Genomic DNA, 18,486 nt, shown 5'->3' with positions numbered 1-18,486 from the left:
GGCGTGGAGGAGGCAGAGGACAGCAGAGCAGGAGGGCGTCCATGTTGGGAAACGGGATGCCATCTGTCCGCCAAGGGTTGGACACGCGCCGGTGTTAGAGGTCGCAAACTGGTGGAGCAGTGACTCGATCTGGCTCCCTGCTTTATGCTCACCGATAACTTTTTTAAACATGGAAAATCCTCATTAAAAAGAACGTGGGGGGCGCCTGGGTGGTTTAGTCGGTTAAACGTCCAACTTCGGCTCAGGTCACGATCTTATGGCTCGTGAGTTCAAGCCCCACGTTGGGCTCTGTGTTGACAGCCCAGAGCCTGGAGCCCACTTCCGATTCTCTGTCTGCCTGTCTTTCTGTCCCTCCTCCACTCACGCTCTGTCTCACTCTCTCTCTCAAAAAAAAAAAGTGAAATTCTGGCTTCTTTTTTGAAAATCAGGAAGTCTGCCAGTACTGCCCCCCCTCCCTGGAAAAATCGGACAAGCTGAGTCGCAGCTTCCCCTTCACCCTGGCCGCGTGGTCTCTGGTTTGCCACAGTCCCCACCCCTCCCTGTTGTCTCTTGATGCTGTGATCATCACGCTTACAGGGTTATTAAGAAGAAAGTGAAATAGTTCTTGTTTCCACATCCCTATGAAAAGAGAGAGAATAGGACTTAGACCAACAGGAACATCTGTTGCAAGAAAAGTGAGCATACCTCTCTGTGGAAATCAATACTCATATCCAGAAATGTCGTAAATGGAGCAGAGCAAATATCGTGTCCGGCTCGCCTCACCCACTGGCCCCTCCAGCTCACCAGTGGAAGACAGAGCCTGAGCGCGTCACATCTGCATGTTCCTACTCCTGACCCTGACCCCAGGCTAGGGACGCCAGTTCCTCTTCCTCTCTGAGCCCTGGTTGCCCCATGAGTGGGATGGAGAGACTAGGGAGCCTGGACAGAGTCTGTTCTCTTCCAGCTTTTATCTTCTAGCTCCAAATCCAAGGGAATGAAACTTTCTGGAGAAATGTCTGGCAGGTGGTGAGCCCCGTTTCAGCACTGGCCCTGGCCTTGCCCCTGCACGCACACGCACGCGTGCACACGAGCCGGGAAGGACTGTTTAGAGAGGAGGGTGGGAGAAGCCGTCTTCCCACCACCTGAAAAGGGCACTGTGGGTCCCTCACTGAACCCCTTGACTCAGGTCTGCATGGGGTTGGTCTGCTGTTCGGGTCCAGGAAATAAGTAAACCAGAAAGAGGCACAGACAGTGCCGTCTGGGGCTTCCACCAGCCATTTGGGGAACTGAATGCCATCCTTCTCCGAAGGCAGGAGAAGGCAGTGGGGAGGGTGCCAAGTTGCCCGGGCCCATGTGGGCCCCACTGGGGCAGACACCCAACGGCCAGCCAGTCGTTGGGCTTCCCACATGGCCGCCATCGCTCCGTGCTCTGAGGGCCTGGGTACCGTCTGCCCGTAGGTCTGTGCAGGTGAAAGAGGCATGCGTTGGGCCTCAGTGGCGAGTGGCCAAATAAAACCAGCAACTATTGTAGCCGCGTGGATTGCGTGGTTGCTCACAGCAGGCTGTGCTGGGCGCCGTGCATTCCTCTGACACAGGGGGGCGGGGGTGGGGGGCTGGACTGCTGTCCCATTTTATAGTAGGGCACGGAGAGGTCAAATAACTTGCATCATAACCTCGGTGTGGGCAGAAAGATCCCCTCGGCCTTCGGGAAACTCTGCCCTTTCCCAGGGAAGTGGAGACCTGGCCACCTCTTATGTGGCTGTGTTTTGAAAGAGAAGCCCACGCATACTAATTTGTCTTGACCTTCAGAGCCCTTGGTGAAGCCAAATTCTAGTCCGATGCCAGTGTGGGTGAGTGGGGGCGGGGCATCCCCAGAACAGAAGCCCTAAGCTTCGGCAAGCTGTGTCGCCCCCACTCCCGTGCCCCACTCCTGCCCCAGCAACCCTCCTGCCTGTCCTGGGCATCCTCATTGGCTTGAGGATTGATTTCCCAAGAGCAGAAGGCCCTCATTAGCCACACCACAGAGGTCAGGGCCGTGGCTGTCGCTTCTCATTTGCCCAAACCCAGTGACGGCCTCAGCTGATCGGGTGATTCCAGCTGTAAGGTGCTGGGGACTCCCAGCCCCCACTCCCATGGCATCCGAGCCGACAGGAAAGCAGGGCCCTGTCCCCCGAGCCAGCCTCCGGCTTCAGCTCGAATGACGTGCACAGAGCTCCTGCTGTCGTGGGCCAGGCCAGGGTTGGGCTCCACCTCACGCAGTGACACACACCCTCCCCAGCCGCTCACCTGTCTCACCATATAAACACCTACAACTCAATTCTGCCCACTCTAGATTTCTCAGCCTTTGGGGACCTGGGTAAAGTGAATAAACCTGGTCCCGCCTGCCCTGTCAGACTCTAGTAAGGTCCAAGGAGATAGCATCGCGTCTCCGCTCAGTTCGGAAGCTCTCTCCTGGGGCCGCCTGTCCATCATAGGTCAAGGCCAGCCTCGCAGGCAGGACGAGTTGATTCCTGACTGCTGGTCTGGGAGTCACAACAAAGCTAGGAGAGTCTGTCTGCCCGGATCTCCATACAGGACAACGGGACCAGGCCTCTCCTGCCTCACTTGCCTCTGGGTCCCCCTGGGGCTCAGGTAGACCTGGCAGCCCATCCCCCACACCCAGACTCTGAGCACAGACCCCATGTCCCTGAGCTTCTGCTCAGGTGAGGGAACCAGAAGGACAAACCCAGAAGCCTAGAAGGCTGGAGCCTGAGAGAATGGGACTGAGAGGCCTGGGGAGAGAGAAAGGGGGAGAGAGAGAGAGATGCAGACCCAGAGACAGACAGACAAAGATGCTGAGAGATGAGACTGGAGAGAGAGAAACTGACAAAAACAGAAAAAGGAAATGAGAGAAAACCCCAGGAAGACCCAGAACACAAAGACATACGACACAGACAAGACGGGGAAAGAAAGATAAGGGAAGCAAAGGCAGACAGAGATTTTTTTAAAACATCGGCAAAAAGGAGGCACGAAGAGACAAAGTAAAGACAAAGGCCCAGAGATCCACAGAGACAGAAGGAGAGAGAGAGCTGTGGTCAGGGACAGAGCAAAGCCATACTTTGCATCCAGCAAAGGCAGGAGATATGTACTCACTTTGTTTCTTCTCTGCCGTAAATCAGCAACACTAACCTGCCGCAGAGAAACAGTACGGACCTCGTGCCCGAGGTGCCTGAGCCTGGAACCTTTCTTTGAGCCAGCGGGGCTGTCCAGGCCCCAGAGAAGCCCACCACTTGGCCTTTGCCCTGCCTGTGGGACACACCAGCCCTAGCATCTCTAAGTTGTGCCCATTTTTAAATGCCACCTCTTCCGAGATGCCCTCCCTGACTTCCCTTCTCCCTGAACACTGTCTGCCTCCCCTAGAGAGTATCATGTTCTCGCTGGAGGAAGCTGTCCTTATCATCCATCCATCTCCTGTTCTACCTGGAGCTCCTCCAGCAAGGGCAGGACTACAGGATTTCAGTGCTGGCGACCACATCACTATCGATTTGAAGACTCGTCTTCATTATCCAGTGCCTCCTGTCTGTCTGTGAATCCAAAGGAGGGAGTTAATTAAAATCAATGGCAAATGAATAAACAAGCACAGGAAACCCTCCACTCCCCAGTGGTCAATTCCCAGCCTGGTCTGGGCCGTCCCTGCTGATGTCCCTGGTGGCAGCTTGGAAAGGAGACCAAGGAAGGAAGGAAGCCCCCTGGGTGTCGCACACTCACCCCGCCCTCTGAGGTTGTCCTGTGGTATATCCCCACCTCACAGATGAGGAAATGAAGCTCAGGGTGGTCAGGTCACCGAGATCTCCTGGACTCTGGGGTCCAGGAGGGAGGGAGGCAGGCTCTATACCTCTGTGACTTCACAGGACCCATTCCTATGAGGACAGGCTCCCCAGCCTTGAGGCTCCCTTTCTCCTTGTCCAGGCTCTGACTCTCTGGAGTCCTAGAGGGAGTTTTCCAAACAAAGGAAGAACCTGTTCCTGTGGCCTGGCCTTGGATTTGAAAGAAGAACAGAGTCTGTGTGAACAGGGCATCCCACCCCCCACCCCCACCCAGGCCCCGCTCACCCCTTGCCCATGACAACCAGTCTCCGACAGCTCCTCCACTCATTAGTCTGTCCCTGGCTCCGGCTGAGGCCGCCAGCAGCCTGGCTTGTCCCACTTGAGTGTCCTTCAAGGGGGAGGAGGCTGTGAGGAGGCGTCTGCTCTCGGGAAAGTGTGCCCCTTCTGGAGCCGGAGTTGGCTCACCACCACCTTGCTGACCACCGGTTGGTTCTGCTGTCTCTGTACGATGCTGTACCCTCTCCTGGGGGGTGTTTTCAGAAAGCACGCAGCTACTCACTTTGTGCCTGCTTGACTCAAAGCTCAGTGTTGGGGGCTGAGGGAAGGAGTCAGATGCAGATTAAGATGTGGCCCCACCCTCAAGTGTTTCCTGGTACAGGTGGGGAAATCAAGGCAGGCACTTGTAGGAAAAGAAATGCAATGCCAGGCGGTGTCCGAGAGGGGCCAGAAGAGCCGCGCCAGCCGTGGTGGGGAGAGTGAGCAAAGGCCTGTATTCCATCTCTCCTTCTCCGGGGCTGGAAAGACTTTTCCGGTAGAGGCATAATTTAGATGAGTTCCTGGAGGATGAAGTGGAATCTAATTTTTAAAAATATGTATGGTCTCGAATGGCTTTTTTTTTTTTAATATTTATTTTTGAGAGAGAAAGAAACAGAGGGCAAGTGGGGGAGAGAGAAGGAAGACACAGAATCTGAAGCAGGCTCCAGGCTCCAAGCTGTCAGCACAGAGCCCGACGCGGGGCTCATACCCGTGAACCGTGAGATCATGACCTGAGCCGAAGTCAGACGCTTAACCGACTGAGCCACCCAGGCACCTGTATAGCTCTTTAAACTTACAATGCCTTTTGTCCTCCTTGATCTTATTTTGGGGAGTTATTATTGTCTCCATTTTACAAATGAGAAGATTGGGGTTCAGAGGGATGAAGGTCGTTGCCCAGGAGTGTCCAAGGCAGGGCCAGAATTCAACCCTAGATGTCAGGAGTGAACTAGAAGTCTCTCACATTGCAGTGGGCATGTTGGGGAGGGCATGCCTGGAGGGCAGGACTCCTGAGGGAGCAGAGCCCTTAGGGTGAGGCCAGACTGTGGGGTGCCCTGCCTGCAGGGTGGGGAGGAAAGAACAGAGATCTCAGCAGTAGGTAGGCCTGGGCTCAAATCCCAGCTTGGCCTGCAAAGGGCCCCTGAAGGTGTCTAGTGTTCCCAGTGTCCTGTACATCACAACCTAGGAACCTCAGCCCCTTGGAAGAGGCCAGGCCACCCCTGTGAGGTTGGCCGGGGCACTGAATACGGTGACTCTGGAGGCCAGCCCTGCACCAGGTGGTGCGGGCCATGAGTTCAGGATGACCCCCTCAAATAAAAAGCTCCTACCATGTTCCAGGCACTGCCTGTGTTACTTTGCTAATGCTCATAGCTCAGAAAAGGACCCATCGGAGCCCATCAGAGTGCATCTCCACCAGCCCGTACCTTCCTCCTGGCACCACCATACAGAGCCCCAGACTTGGTGGGGTGGGGGGGGGGCATCTTAGGGGGATTTCAGCAGCCTGGCCTTGTTTGCAGGTGAGGCAGCCCTCGCCTGTCCCAGGAGGGACAGTTCTGCGACCGGCCTCTGCAGCCTGGTAGGCTGGGTAAGGCTAATTGGGGATGTCTGTGCGTTCCCCAGGGCCTTAGCATCTTTCCTTTACGTTAAAAAAAATTATTGTGTTTTTAGTAGGCAAAATTTTCCACCATCTGCTTTGCCTTGGCAGAATGTTTGCTGAAAATATCTCTCTTCCTCTCTAATTCCCCGTAGTTTCTGGGGGCTTTGGGAGCCTCCAAGTAGAGCAGCAGCTCACAAGTGCCTCCCAAGCTCACGGGCTGTCCTTGTGCCAGGCAGGCGGGTGTTGTGGCCCAGAAGTCCCATCTCCCCACCTCTCAACCAGAGAGGGACCCTGGGGTCTCTCCCCTGATGATACAGAGCTGATCTGAAGTTGAATCCTAGGATTCAGACCCAGTAGCTGCCTGGGTTGGTCTCTGTGTGATGAAGTCCTGAGAGATGCCCACGGTCACAAGGAAAGGTGGTGGCAGAGAAGAGCCAGGAGCCAGGTGCCCCCACCCAATGCAGTGCTGTGAGGTCAAGCGGCCAGCATCCTGCCTGTGCCCTGGACCATCCCGGGCAGGGTGGCTTCACAGGACGGCAGCTGCCACACATGTCCTTTGAGGCAATCAGGAAAGACTTTCCAAAAGGGAAGACTTCCCCCACCTCCATGTACCCAAACTCTAAGTTTCCATGGTGACAGTCAAATTGCAAATCCATCTAAGAGTGAGCCAGGAAAAAAAAAAAAAAAAAAAAAAAAAAAAGCTGGCCTATCCCCAGAGAAGTGGGCATGGCTGGCGCTGGGGCTAGCCGCTGCTGAGGACGAGAGCCGAGCAGAGTGGGACAGCCCTTCTGGGGCATGCTGGGAAAATCTCAGGGATGCCAGTTCCCCGAGCAAGTGGTCCGGGGTCTCAGGCCACCGTGGTGGAGGAGGCCCTCCCTCCTCCCTGCCTCCTGGCAGAGCCCAAGTGAATCCATTTGGCGACTCCTCCTCCTTGGGAGACTAGTGGGACAGTCTTCTCTCTGGTGTTTTCCCATCTTCAATCTGAAAAATGAGGCGTGGGCTGAATACAAGCACTCATCGCCAAGCCATCCTAGACTGTCTTTGGGGAATTCGAAGGGAAAAAAATCAGCCTTCAGACACAGTGTTTTGTTGAGGATGGAAGAGCAAGGGCCAAAAGATTTATGAGCCTAAAAGCGTCGTTAATAGACCTGGAAGATTTACGATCACAGCTGCTACGCAGCGAGAAGGGTGGCAACGGCAATCGAATGGCAAATTAGCCAAGGTTTGGGTTTTATGGTGACAGTCGGAGGGGGAGGAAGAAGAAAAACTTCATCCCTTGCTGCTGGAGGAATATTTGGGCAAATGGCGTTTGCGTTGGACCCTGTCCAGGGACATTCTCAGCAGTGTCCTTTTGGTGTGTTTCTTTCCTACTGACAGGAAATGCCAAGGCCAGGCGTGGACACTGCTGGCTTCTTTTGGTTTCTTTCTTTCAAGTAAAGTTTATTACGGTGGATTAGAATGGGATCGGGTTTGCACTGCAAAGACCTCTAAGCTGAGGCCTGGCCCCGGCTCAAAATCCCAGATGCAATGAGCAAAGATGCGCCAGCCAAGGGAGACACAGCCTAAGGGAAGGAGTCTTGTCAGCTGGCCGGTTCTCTGCTCTGTGACACCTTCATAAATTCACCTGTCATCTGGAACCATTCCCCCCTTTCCATGGCTGTGGGCACCGGGGGTCCATAAAAGGAGACAAAGAACAAGTCAACGGACTAACTTGGGAAACATTTAGTTTTTTCTAAACCCTGCACAGCACAGGCACACGGGAACTGCGTAGGGCGTTGCCTCCCGAACTCTGCCTCCAGAGATTGGATGCTTTGGACAAGACATACCCCTCCCCACAAAAGCTGCTCTCTCAGTGTACCACGGCATAGTCCTTCTTACAGTTCAGGCTCACTCCGGGACTCATGTGACCCAACACTGTGCACATATGACAGACGACACACCAGGGAGGAGGGTAAAGAAGTGGGATAAAGAGCTCACCACCATACATGATCTTGCGGTTCATAGGTTCAAGCCCCACATCGGGCTCTGTGCTGACAGCTCAGAGCCTGGAGCCTGCTTCGGACTCTGTGTCTCCTTCTCTCTCTGCTCCTCCCCCGCTCACGCTCTGCCTCTCTCTGCCTCTCAAAAATGAATAAACATTTTTTTTTTAATTAAAAAAACAAAAAACTCACCACCATAACCTGAGTCCTGGACACCCTTTCCCATCGTCTCCTTTGGAGCTCTCGGTATTTTGTGCCCTTTGTCATCTGTGCATTGGATTGAGGCACTGTTTCAAGATCAGGGAGCCACATGTCCCCCAGGCCCCCGCTGCCCCAGCCCCATGCCCCCTCCCCGCTGGCCCAGAATTATGAAGATCGTGCATGTGAAACATCAGAGAGATGGAACGTTCCAGGTCAAGAAGAATGAGATTACCCATAAGCATCTCTGCCAGAGACTTGGGGAAGCCAATGTGGAGATCAGTCCCCGCTCCCCTCAGGGACTTGCTCTCTGCTCATCAGGCTGCCAGACCCCCTGCCATGGAGGGGCAGAATCCTCCCTGATTCCTGTGCAGCTGCCCCAAGGGAGACAGGGAGGCACAGGGAGCTGCTGGCTGCTTCCTGCCCACTTCCCACTCCCTTTGTCTGGAGACCCACAGGGTTGGTGTTTAGTCACTTTAGTCAGGCTGACTGAGTCAAAAATACGTAAATGCTTATAAATCCAATGCCCATGAGGTTCGGTCAGTGGAGTCGTGATCAGAGAAACCCAGTCCGGGACCTGCAAAGCAATGGCAAACTCAATTAGGCCGTTGCATTTCTCAAATACTATGAAGGGGCATATGGACCACAGCCCCTCTGAGTTCCCAGCTCCTTGTGAGTCTACGTCACAAAAGCCCAAAGAGCCAAAGCAGAACTCTTTCTTGAAGGCCAGGAGGGAAAGAGAGCAGAAAAAGCAAACTCCTTGAGCAGATAAAGGAAGGAAAAGCTGGGAACTTCCACGTTGACGTCACTCTCGCCCCACCCACATGGGTCAGGCTGTGCAGGAGAAGTTCACCAGCCTCAATCAGGGGTGCACTTTGGCCCCTGCCCTCCAGGAGCCTGGGGGTCCGCTGGGGGAAAGACACACGCACACTGAAAGCCGAGAGTGGCTATACCAAAATGCGTCAGGTATTCAGCCAGTCAGGCGCGGGTGATTGGAGGAGATGGTGTCCAAAAGGAGCCGGGAGAGGGGTGTCCGGCTGGCGCAGTCAGTAGAACATGTGAGTCTTGATCTCGAGGTTGTGAGTTCGAGCCCCACATTGGGGGTAGAGATTACTAACTAAATAAATAAACAAAAAGGAGCCAGGAGAAGAGCCATGGGCAGGGCGTTCTGGGCAGCGGGAAGGGAGTAACCGCAGGAGTTACCAACTGGCAGTTTGGTAGGAACTCTGAGAGGTGTGGAGAAGCCTGGGCAAGAGAGCAGATTGTGCAGGATGCAGCTAGAGAAGTAGACGAAGATCAGGAGCATGGGCTTGTGGGTTACAGGGAACGTCTAAAGAGGGACGAGCTAGGATCTGTGTGTTAGCTGGAGCGTTCCCCTCTGAGCAGACGGACGTGCCTGAAGGAGGGGCCCGGGTGGGAAGTTATTGAGGGAGACCAGACCGGAGACCCTGAGGCCCTGAGCTAGGCAGGGGCCGTGACCGATGGCGAGAAGGCCACTGATTGGAGAACCACTTAGGAGGTGAAACTGGCAGAATGTGGCGATGAGGGGGAGAGAAGAGCTCTGCTATGGAAGCTGCGGGGTTGAGAATCTCTTGATTATGGTTGGCCAGCTCCATCCCTCTGGTTGCCGAATTCTGTGACCCGTGACCCCCTTTGCTGAAAGGTGACCCAGGATGAAGGCACAGAGGCTTTCCAGAAGGCCTTAGATCTGGCTAGAAGCTACATGGCTTAGGTCCTGCCGCTGCTGCCCCGCCCCTGTGCCCATTCTGGGTTTCCCTGCGTGACCAGTCTGGTGTTCCTGCAGGCTCTTGGTGCCACCTCAGGATCCCCCTCTGCAAGTTGCTCCTCAAGCAGCCCAGCTGGTCAGACGCAACCTATGAGCCACCGTTGGCATAGACTGGTTTTATTTCCAGTCCCGTGTCCCGCCAGACAAGTCCCAATGGCACGGGGCTGATTGGCAGATAATGCTGTCTAGGCACCTGGCATAGTGCCGGGCAGAGGGTGCCCAGCCCCTCCAACCCTCCCTCTGGAACCAGGTGTCTTGTACTCTCTGGCCAGGCACACTGACTCTTTAATGTTTATTTATTTTTGACCGGGGCGGGGGGAGAGGGGGGAGGGGCAGAGAGAGGGAGACACAGAATCCGAAGCAGGCTCTGGGCTCTGAGCTGTCAGCACAGAGCCCGACCCTGGGCTCGAACTCTGCACGGCGAGATCATGACCTGAGCCGAAGTCGGACGTTCAACCGACTGAGCCACCCAGGCGCCCCAAGGCACACTGACTCTTGCCCCATCCACAGAGTCAGTCACCTGTGAGAGCTACTTACCTGTGATCCCAAACCTTTCTGTGCTGTTGTACTTGGTATTAGAATTACATCATTTAATTAAATGTTACATAAACTGATGAAAAGAGCCAGAAAAGACAGTCGTTTCATTAAAACCAGGACTTTGGAAAGTCTTGATGGAAACTACTTGCTTAAAAAAGCTATTGAATCAGGTGTGGGCAGGACGACTGTAAAAGGCAGGAGAAAGAAATGGAAAAAACAGGGACGGATTCTGCACTCCTCCTGCTTTGCCAGTGTCTTTAAGCTGTGCTCCAGTTTAAAGAAACTGAACCCGGGGATCACAGTGCAGTATGGATGCAGCTTAGACATGGAAGATTGTGTGGGCCCCTCTCAAAGAAGCACCCACCCCTACATCAAAACATTGGCGGATGGACGTACGTTTCTGTGCTTAAAATGAAAATGGAGGGGTGCCCGGGGGGCTCAGTCGCTTACGCGTCTGACTCTTGATTTCGGCTCAGGTCACGATCTGGCAGTTCGTGGGATCGAGTCCTGCATCAGGCTCGACACTGGCAGCGCATAGCCTGCTTGGGATTCTCGCTCTCTCCTCTCTTTCTACCCTGTGTGCATGTGCACACGCTCTCTCAAAATCAACTTAAAAAAAATTAAAATAGAATGTTCAGCCTCTGAATGTATCCTGTATTATGACTCCCACTGTGGATTAACCAGCCAAATATGGTCCCATTTAGTCCAGAAAAGATTTCTACCACAGTAGGTGTCCGCCATGAGAGCTCCCTCTCCTCCCCTCCCCTGGGACTCCAATCCCATCAGCCTGGCTCCCTTCTGCACTCACAGGGCCCCAGTGCGAGTTACTGGATGAACTGGGATGAGAGCCGAGGCCTGCTGACTTCCAGTTCATTTCTTCCAGTAAAATCAGAGTGGTCACAAACACAGGGTGTGGAGCCAGCCTGCTAGGGAACTAATCCCAGCTCTCCCACTTACTGCCTTGAGCGAGGGCCTCGGTTTCCTCACATGTGAAACGAAAGTAACCCTGTCTTCCAGGGGTTGTTGTGAAGCATCCGTGAGTTAGCATATGCGAAAGTGCTGGCAGAGGGGAGGCCTGCCCTGGCCCCTCCAACCTGCATGCCTGCTGGTAGTGACCAGCAGCGGTAACCTCCTATGCTGGTGTCTGTTCTTTCCAGTGGTTTCCAGTGACAGTGACAGTGACTCGGATCTCAGCTCCTCCAGCCTGGAGGACAGACTCCTTCCGACTGGGGCGAGGGCCCCCAAAGGTGACAAACCCCAGAGGGAATCAGGTAAGCATAGCCAGTACACTGCTCGTTTCCAAAGCTCCGGGTGCAAGTGGCTTCGCTGCTTCCTTGGGCTGTGGCTCCCCAGCAGGTGTCTATGGAGTTGTTCTAGATCAGGGAGGAGAAGTGGGCCTGGGGGCTGGGATGCTTCAAGCTGAAGCATTAGCACCACTGCAGAGCAGGAGGAAAAAGAGCCCCAGGTGTATGTGCAGGGGCGGGGGAAGGAGGGCGGATCTAGCCAACCTGCCTGCACACCCAGAATTCCTCCCCAAGCTCACTGCAAGCTTTCCCAAGATGAGACTGTGCCTTGTGAGTGATGATGGTTGCAAAAATCAGGTACGAAGTTCTTTGGGCTCAGCTCTGCCGTGAAACTACAGTGGGGCCCTATACACATACCTTGACCTTTTGGGCCTGTGTTTCCTTCTTTTTATTTTTTTCTTGAAGTTTATTTATTCTGAGAGAGAGAGAGCACAGGGCAGGGTGGGGGGAGGGGTGGGTGGTGAGGGAGAGAATCTCAAACAGGCTCCACCCTGTCAGCTCAGAGCCAGATACGGGGCTCGAACTCACAAACCATGAGATCATGACCTGACCCAAAGTCAAGAGCCAGTCTCTTGACTGAGCCATCCAGGTGCCCCCTCTGTTTCCATCTATTTAGCAGGTGGTCTCCAAAATTTCTCCTGAGTTTAACATCTTGGAGCTCTCCTCTGTGACCTTGTCATGTGAAAGAGCCTTAACGGCGTCTTGAGGCTGGTGCAGAGAAGGCCTCGGGCATATTTTTCTTTCCTTTAAACACATAAAAGGCCTTCTGGGGACCAACGTCATTCAGAGTTACTCCAGAGGTTAGAAGTGGGATATTTGAAAGACATTTCAGGAAGGCTGGTTTTAGGGCATAAGCAAAGAGCTTTACAGTAACTGCCCCAAACTGGAATGACATGCCTCCGGTGCTGTCCTGGGGCCAAGGCTGGGTGATCTGCCAGGGCTCATAGGGAAGGAACTCCCGATGGGGACAGCAGTTCAGGCTAGATCAGAGATGTCAGGTGCCTGGCACACGCACTTCTACTCCCACGCCTGTGCCCATGGCAGACATTACTAGTGGATCATGATACTCTTTCCCACAGAGCCTGACATGGCGTCAGAATCCTCCTTGGCACAGTTATCCGAGTGTTCAGTATCAGTAGGTGGAGGCAGCACAGGAGACAACCGGTGCCGGACTGGATGATCTCTTAGGCCCCTCAGGCTAAAGATTCTATCTTTTAAAAGTGTGAAGGAGGGGCGCCTGGGTGACTCAGTCGGTTAAGTCGGTAGAGCATGCAACTCTTGATCTCCAGGTCGTGAGTTCAAGCCCCACATTGGGTGTAGAGATTACTGAAATAGATACATAAACTTAAAAGTAATAACCCCATCGGGTTAAACGGAGGTATACGCCCTTCCCCCTCCTCATTCTATGAAGTCAGGAAGAACTCCTCCTTGTTGCCAGTTTTCATGTGGGTGGCTTGTTCCTTACTGAGCTGACCCAAGGGCCCATGCAGTGGCCTTTATATATCCTGGACCATTCAGCCCTGGCCAGAAGGTGGGGTCACGCCAGAACGTGACAGGCACGTGGGGGCGGCAGGTAAGGGGCTCCGGGCAGACAATCCCATAGATACCCATCACAGTTTCAAATGAGAAGCTTTTACGTCAGCTCCTTATCAGGCTGACATCATCCCGGTCTCAGTTCAAGGCCCAAAGAGCCCACCCGTGGTCTCTTCCAGGCGGCAGCACGGAGTCCCCCAAGATGAGGCCCGCCTGCCAGCCCAGCCACCTCTCGGAGAGCCAGAGAAACCTGGCCAGTGAGACCGGGACTGGTTCTGCAGACCCGCAGCTGGGCACCCCACCCTGGCCAGACCCCAAGGGCCCCGGTGAGTACCAAGCCGCTCCATCTAACCCAGCCTCCTCCTCTCCCTCTTCCGCTCCCGGTGGTCCTCCTCCCTCACTCAACCTGCCCAAACTGGAGAGTACTACACGACATTTGCAATTCTGTGTTTATTGAGCACCATGCCAGGCACTGGGGGGAACAGAGGTGAGCCAGACCCCACACCTGCCTGCAATGAACAGAGAGGGACCCAAAATAAGGACAACCACCCCCTCCCTTCTTAGTAATCATAACAATGGTTGTTACCATCCACTGCTTTGTACATGTAATCTTTCAAAGCATTTCCCCATCTCCACAGAGGCCTTAGTAACTCCCATTTCAAGAGCACCTACTGTGTGCCAGGCACCCCAGTCCTCACCAAGCCCAATTGTGTGCCCAGTGCGGGCAGATGGGAGACAGTCCTTGACCTCCAGAAACCTAGCATGTGGCTGAGGAAGCCGAATCAACTCACCCAAATCAGCCCAGACCTAAATCAGAGGGAGAATTCAGGACCCCTGGAGCTGGCAGCATAGAGCCTAGCCTGCCCTTGGACCCCTAAGGTCCCCTTGCATTCTTTTTTTTTTTTTTTTTTTTTTTTGCACAAGAGCCAGGGAGGGGCAAAGGGAGAGAGAGAAAATCTTAAGCAGGGTCCGGGCTCAGTGTGGACCCCAACACGTGCCTCAATCCTGCAAACCTGAACCGAAATCAAGAGGCAGACGCTCAGTTGACTGAGACATCCAGATGCCCCTAAGATCCCCTTGCATTCTACTGGAGTAGTGGATGGCAGGCTTATTACCCCCATTCGATAGGTGTGGAAACCAAGGGTAAGAACCCAAGCTCCACCTTGCCGTGCCCAATGTCCCTGTCTGGCCAACTAGGGATCATCATGCAATGGGGGGGCGGGGGGGCACGTGGTGAGAGTCCTCAGTTCTGCCCCCGCACCCAGGGTTGCCTGGCTGGCTCAGTCAGTGGAACATGTGACTCTGTCTCGGGGTTGTAAGTTCGAGCCCCATGTTGGATATAGAGATTACTTAAAAAATAAAATCTTGGGGTGCCTGGGCGACTCAGTCGGTTAAGTGTCCAACTTTGGCTCAGGTCTTGATCTTACAGTTTGTGGGTTCGAGCCTCACATCCGGCTCTGTGCTGACAGCTTGGAGCCTGGAGCCTGCTTGGGATTCTGTGTCTCCCTTTCTCCTGCCCCTCCCCTGCTTGCGCTCTGTCTCTCTCAAAAAGAAATAAACATTAAAAAAAATTTTTTTTAAGTAAAATCTTTTTAAAAAGGAAAGAAAGAAGCCCCAGCCAGACCTGGCACCTCTGGGTCAGCAGACCTGTGGGCACGCAGTGCGTGTGTGGGTCTGCGGTTAGCTCCATGCAGGAGTCTGCATTTAGGGGTGCAGGAGCCCATGTGTGCTGGCAGTCACCCTCCAGGAAACCTCGTGGACGCTCCCACCCACTCCCTGTCTCCCCTCCTCCCCTTTCTCCTGCCTTGATGGTGCCAGGAAGCTACAGGGCAGGGCATGTAAGAGAGGTGGCGGGTGGGCGGGTCTCTGGGAGAGGGAGGCCCTGTGGCCGTGGCTGTGGAGTGGACCCTCTCCCCTCCTTCCCGCCTCCTGAAACCCTCCACAGAGGACAGTTTGGAATCAGCCATGTTTTAGTCCTAGCCCTGCCGCTCCCAGACATGTGAACTTGGACAGACCATAAAATTCAACCATATGAAATTGCATTTTTATAGATGAGAAAGAGCCAGATATCGGCAATCATGTGACTCAACCTAATATTTGATCTCTCTGTGCCCAATTCCATTATTGCTACGGGGGGGACCCCCCTGTGTTCCTCATGGGGTTGCAGGGAGGGTGAAATGCAGTGTCCGTGTGGAGTGCCTGCCCTAAGTAGGTCTTTGGCACAAACCTAGCAATGGAGGCCATGTGGCCCAGAGCGTAGAGAGCCTCCAGGGCTTATGATACAACCCAAAGAGGATTGGTCTACAGGGAAGTTTTGGGGTTTTTTGTTTTTTTGTTTTTTTAAGAGAGCACAATCGGGAAAGGGGCAGACAGAAGGGGGCAGAGGATCTGATGTGGGCTCTGCGCTGACAGCTGTGAGCCCAATGTGGGGCTTAAACTCACGAACTGTGGGATCATGACCTGAGCCGAAGTCGGATGCTCAACTGACTAAACCACCCCAGACGCCCCGACAGAGAAGCTTTATATTGCCATGCCCATTTGCTCTTTCTGGCATCTAAGATCACCTGTGTTGATTACCCTGGGTGTCGATGGACACACTGAAGCACGGGGAGTAGATGATTTGCCAGCAACGATGCAATGAAACGGAGCAAAGCTCTGGCCGGGGCACCAGCCCCCAGTCCTCCCTGGCAGATCCCTGTTTAGTTTCAGAAAGGGAAGCTGCTTCAGGTGTGGGGTCACTCCAGCAAGGAGCCTGTCTTCCCTGCGGTCACCTCCATCTCATTCCCAAAGGTCAAGCTGTCACTGGGGACGGACTCCGCCTCCACTTACCCTAGAGCGGCCTTTTTTTTCCTCTCCCCTAAAGGCAAAAGGCACACCTGGGCCAGTCCTCGCTGCTGACATGACCTCTGAAGTTCCTCTCTGTCTGCCCTGGCAGAGGCGTGATTGGTGCATGGAGCAGATTTTCCAGTGGAAGAGTTTGAGAGCGAGAGAAAGCTGGAAGGGTCCCCAGACCCCTCCCGGCTCCTTCCTGACCGGTCTCGGAGCCCTCAGCTGGCCAGCCCTGTTGGATATGACCTCTGACTCAACAAACCAGTGTTTGTGGGGCTGGGTCTGCTTCCCCCCTCACTCAGTGCCTTTCTGCACCCTTCTCTCCTGGGAGCCCTCCTCACCCACCCCCACCCCCCAGCCATTCCGCTCACCATGACCTTTATTTATTGTCCTTTGCCTGCACCCTCCCTCGGCCTACCTCCATGTTCATTTTAAGTTTGTTCTTGTCTTGTGTTGGGGTGCAAGGGCCTTCAGGCCCTCCCACATGCACTGTGGCTTTGGAGGGCACTGGGCTGGGCTTTCTCCATATTTGTATTAATGGAAGCAGAGTCCAACCCTGAACGTTGCCCTTCAGAGCTGAGCTTGGCCCCTAGAGACGAACAGTGGGTCCAGAGAGTGTGGGATGAGAGGCTTGCCCACCCTCCCTTTGCCTGTGACTCTGGAAGGTGGGAGCAACATCCTCCCTTCATTCGGGGCTGGCCCAGACACTATGGTTAAAACCTGGTTCTTGCTTAGGTTTCCTGGAACCCTCTGTTGGCCTCCCCAAGTCTTGCTCAGCCTCTCTCCAGCTGGTGGAGCTGGGAAGGGTTCCGGTGGATACTGTGAATTCACTCATTGAAGACCAGCCTTCAGCGGAGTCCCCAGCTGGGGTGCGAGGCTCCCCTGAGCCTTTAATTCACTTCTCTTCAGTAGGTTCGGTTTGGCATGAAAAATAAGTAATTCAGAGTGTGAGCAACTGCTTCTGGAAAACCCTTCCCTGAAGACAGAAAGAGATTGAGTGAGAGAGAGAGAGAGAGAGAGAGAGAGAGTGTGTGTGTGTGTGTGTGCATGTGCGTGCGTGTGTCCGCTTCTCTCATCCTTCCTGCCACTCTCCCACTGGCCCCCATACCTGGTTCTGGAAGGGCCTTCTCTCTGGGCTCTCAGGCCCCCACCGTTAGCTTTTTGCCCTTGCTGCTGGCAGACATAAAAAGACTGTTTCCGTGTGACAAATCATGCTTCAGAATTCAATAAAGATTAGAATTTGCATTGAGCCAGTGTGTTGATCAACAGAACACAGTCGCTTATGTTTCTGAGATGCATTGATCGAGAAATGGATGGAAAGTAACATAGTATGTTGGTCACTGGAGCACTCCCTAAGCCACAGTAAAAGGAATGAGCTAGATCTATGTGTGTTAGGAGAGCTCACAAACCTCACGTTGAATGGAAAAAACAAGGCCATTGATGTTTTTAAAAAAAAATTAAGTATACATATAATCAAAATGAGCTACGCAAACTTTTTTTAATTTTTTTTTAATTTTAATTTTTATTTATGAGAGAGGGACAGAGTGTGAGTGGAGGAAGAATGGAGAGAGAGGGAGACACAGAATCCAAAGCAGGTTCCTGGCTCTGAGCTGTCAGCACAGAGCCTGATGTGGGGCTCCAACCTATGAATCACAAGATCATGACCTAAGCCAAAGTCGGACGCTCAACCGACTGAGCCACCCAGGCGCCCTGATTATACAAATTTATATGCACAAATGTAAAATGGACAAGGACTTGTGGTTAAATGCAGTGGACCGAACACATTTGTATTTCCTCTGCCCCCAAAACTCCACCAAAATGACCTAAAGGACTAAAAATGGCATAGATTGCAAAGCCAAAAAGGAGAGGAGAGGGATGGCAGCAGGTGAGAGGTCTGCAGACTTTGGAAGATGGAAGAGTATGACTGTGGAGTGCCAGCTTCCCAGCTCCCCCAGATGTCTACAAGGGAGAAAGCCAACCATGAATAAGCCCCATTTGCTTTGCAGAGTCCCCCAGAGGCTCAGAACTTGGAGGGACCAGGTGTCCCTCAGGTGGAAGTTGGGATGCATATGAAAATAGTATTGGTTGGAAGAAGCTAGACCAACAGATTTCTTCTCCCAGCCCATGTGGCCCTTCCCTGACCCTGGCAGAAGACGGGTTTACTGTGGGCCAAGATTGAACTAGAAAGATTTGGGACCAGGGGGCCCAAGCCCAGCCAAAGGCTGGAGTGAGACAGCAATGAATGGACAGATCCACAGTCCCCTTCCCTAACTAACAGCTGGTTTTTTCTCCATCCACCCACTCTGAAGGCAAGATGTGATTGAATTCATCACTGGGAAAGTCACTAAAGAGAAAAGATGGACAGATCCTAATGTTGGCGATCTCCCATCCTCTTCCCAGTCACCACCGGGAGGCCCCTGTCCACAGGCACCACCCACACGTACAGTTTCCTAGTAGTTTGGCTGTGTCACACTCAGTTGGAACCGCCAAAGGCACCAACAGTTGACCAAAACCAACAACCGAAAATACAGAGACTCCAATACATAGGAGAAAGGAGACAGGGACTAACCCTCTGAAGATATTCACCCATGAAACAGGGAAAGAATGTTATTTTTAAAAAGGAAGT

The 18,486-nt window shown here is 53.5% G+C and overlaps 1 protein-coding gene across 4 annotated transcripts in view; it reads left to right on the top strand.

The window, feature by feature from the left end:
* RPH3AL (rabphilin 3A like (without C2 domains)) overlaps positions 1-17,109 on the top strand; it is a 122,630-nt gene extending 105,521 nt beyond the window's left edge. For 3 of the 4 annotated variants that reach the window (XM_043583500.1, XM_043583498.1, XM_043583499.1), the window contains 3 exons: positions 11,352-11,465; positions 13,211-13,357; positions 15,895-17,109. In XM_043583500.1, coding sequence (XP_043439435.1) covers positions 11,352-11,465; positions 13,211-13,357; positions 15,895-15,929 — 296 coding nt within the window. In that variant the 3' untranslated portion in view covers positions 15,930-17,109. The remainder of the gene's footprint in view (positions 1-11,351; positions 11,466-13,210; positions 13,358-15,894) is intronic. The other variant, XM_043583501.1, reaches the window with a different exon arrangement.
* The last annotated feature ends 1,377 nt before the right edge of the window (positions 17,110-18,486 follow it).

This window comes from Prionailurus bengalensis, chromosome E1 (assembly GCF_016509475.1).
Source record: "Prionailurus bengalensis isolate Pbe53 chromosome E1, Fcat_Pben_1.1_paternal_pri, whole genome shotgun sequence".
Taxonomy (NCBI): domain Eukaryota; kingdom Metazoa; phylum Chordata; class Mammalia; order Carnivora; family Felidae; genus Prionailurus; species Prionailurus bengalensis.
This window is presented reverse-complemented; position numbering and strand designations above follow the sequence as displayed.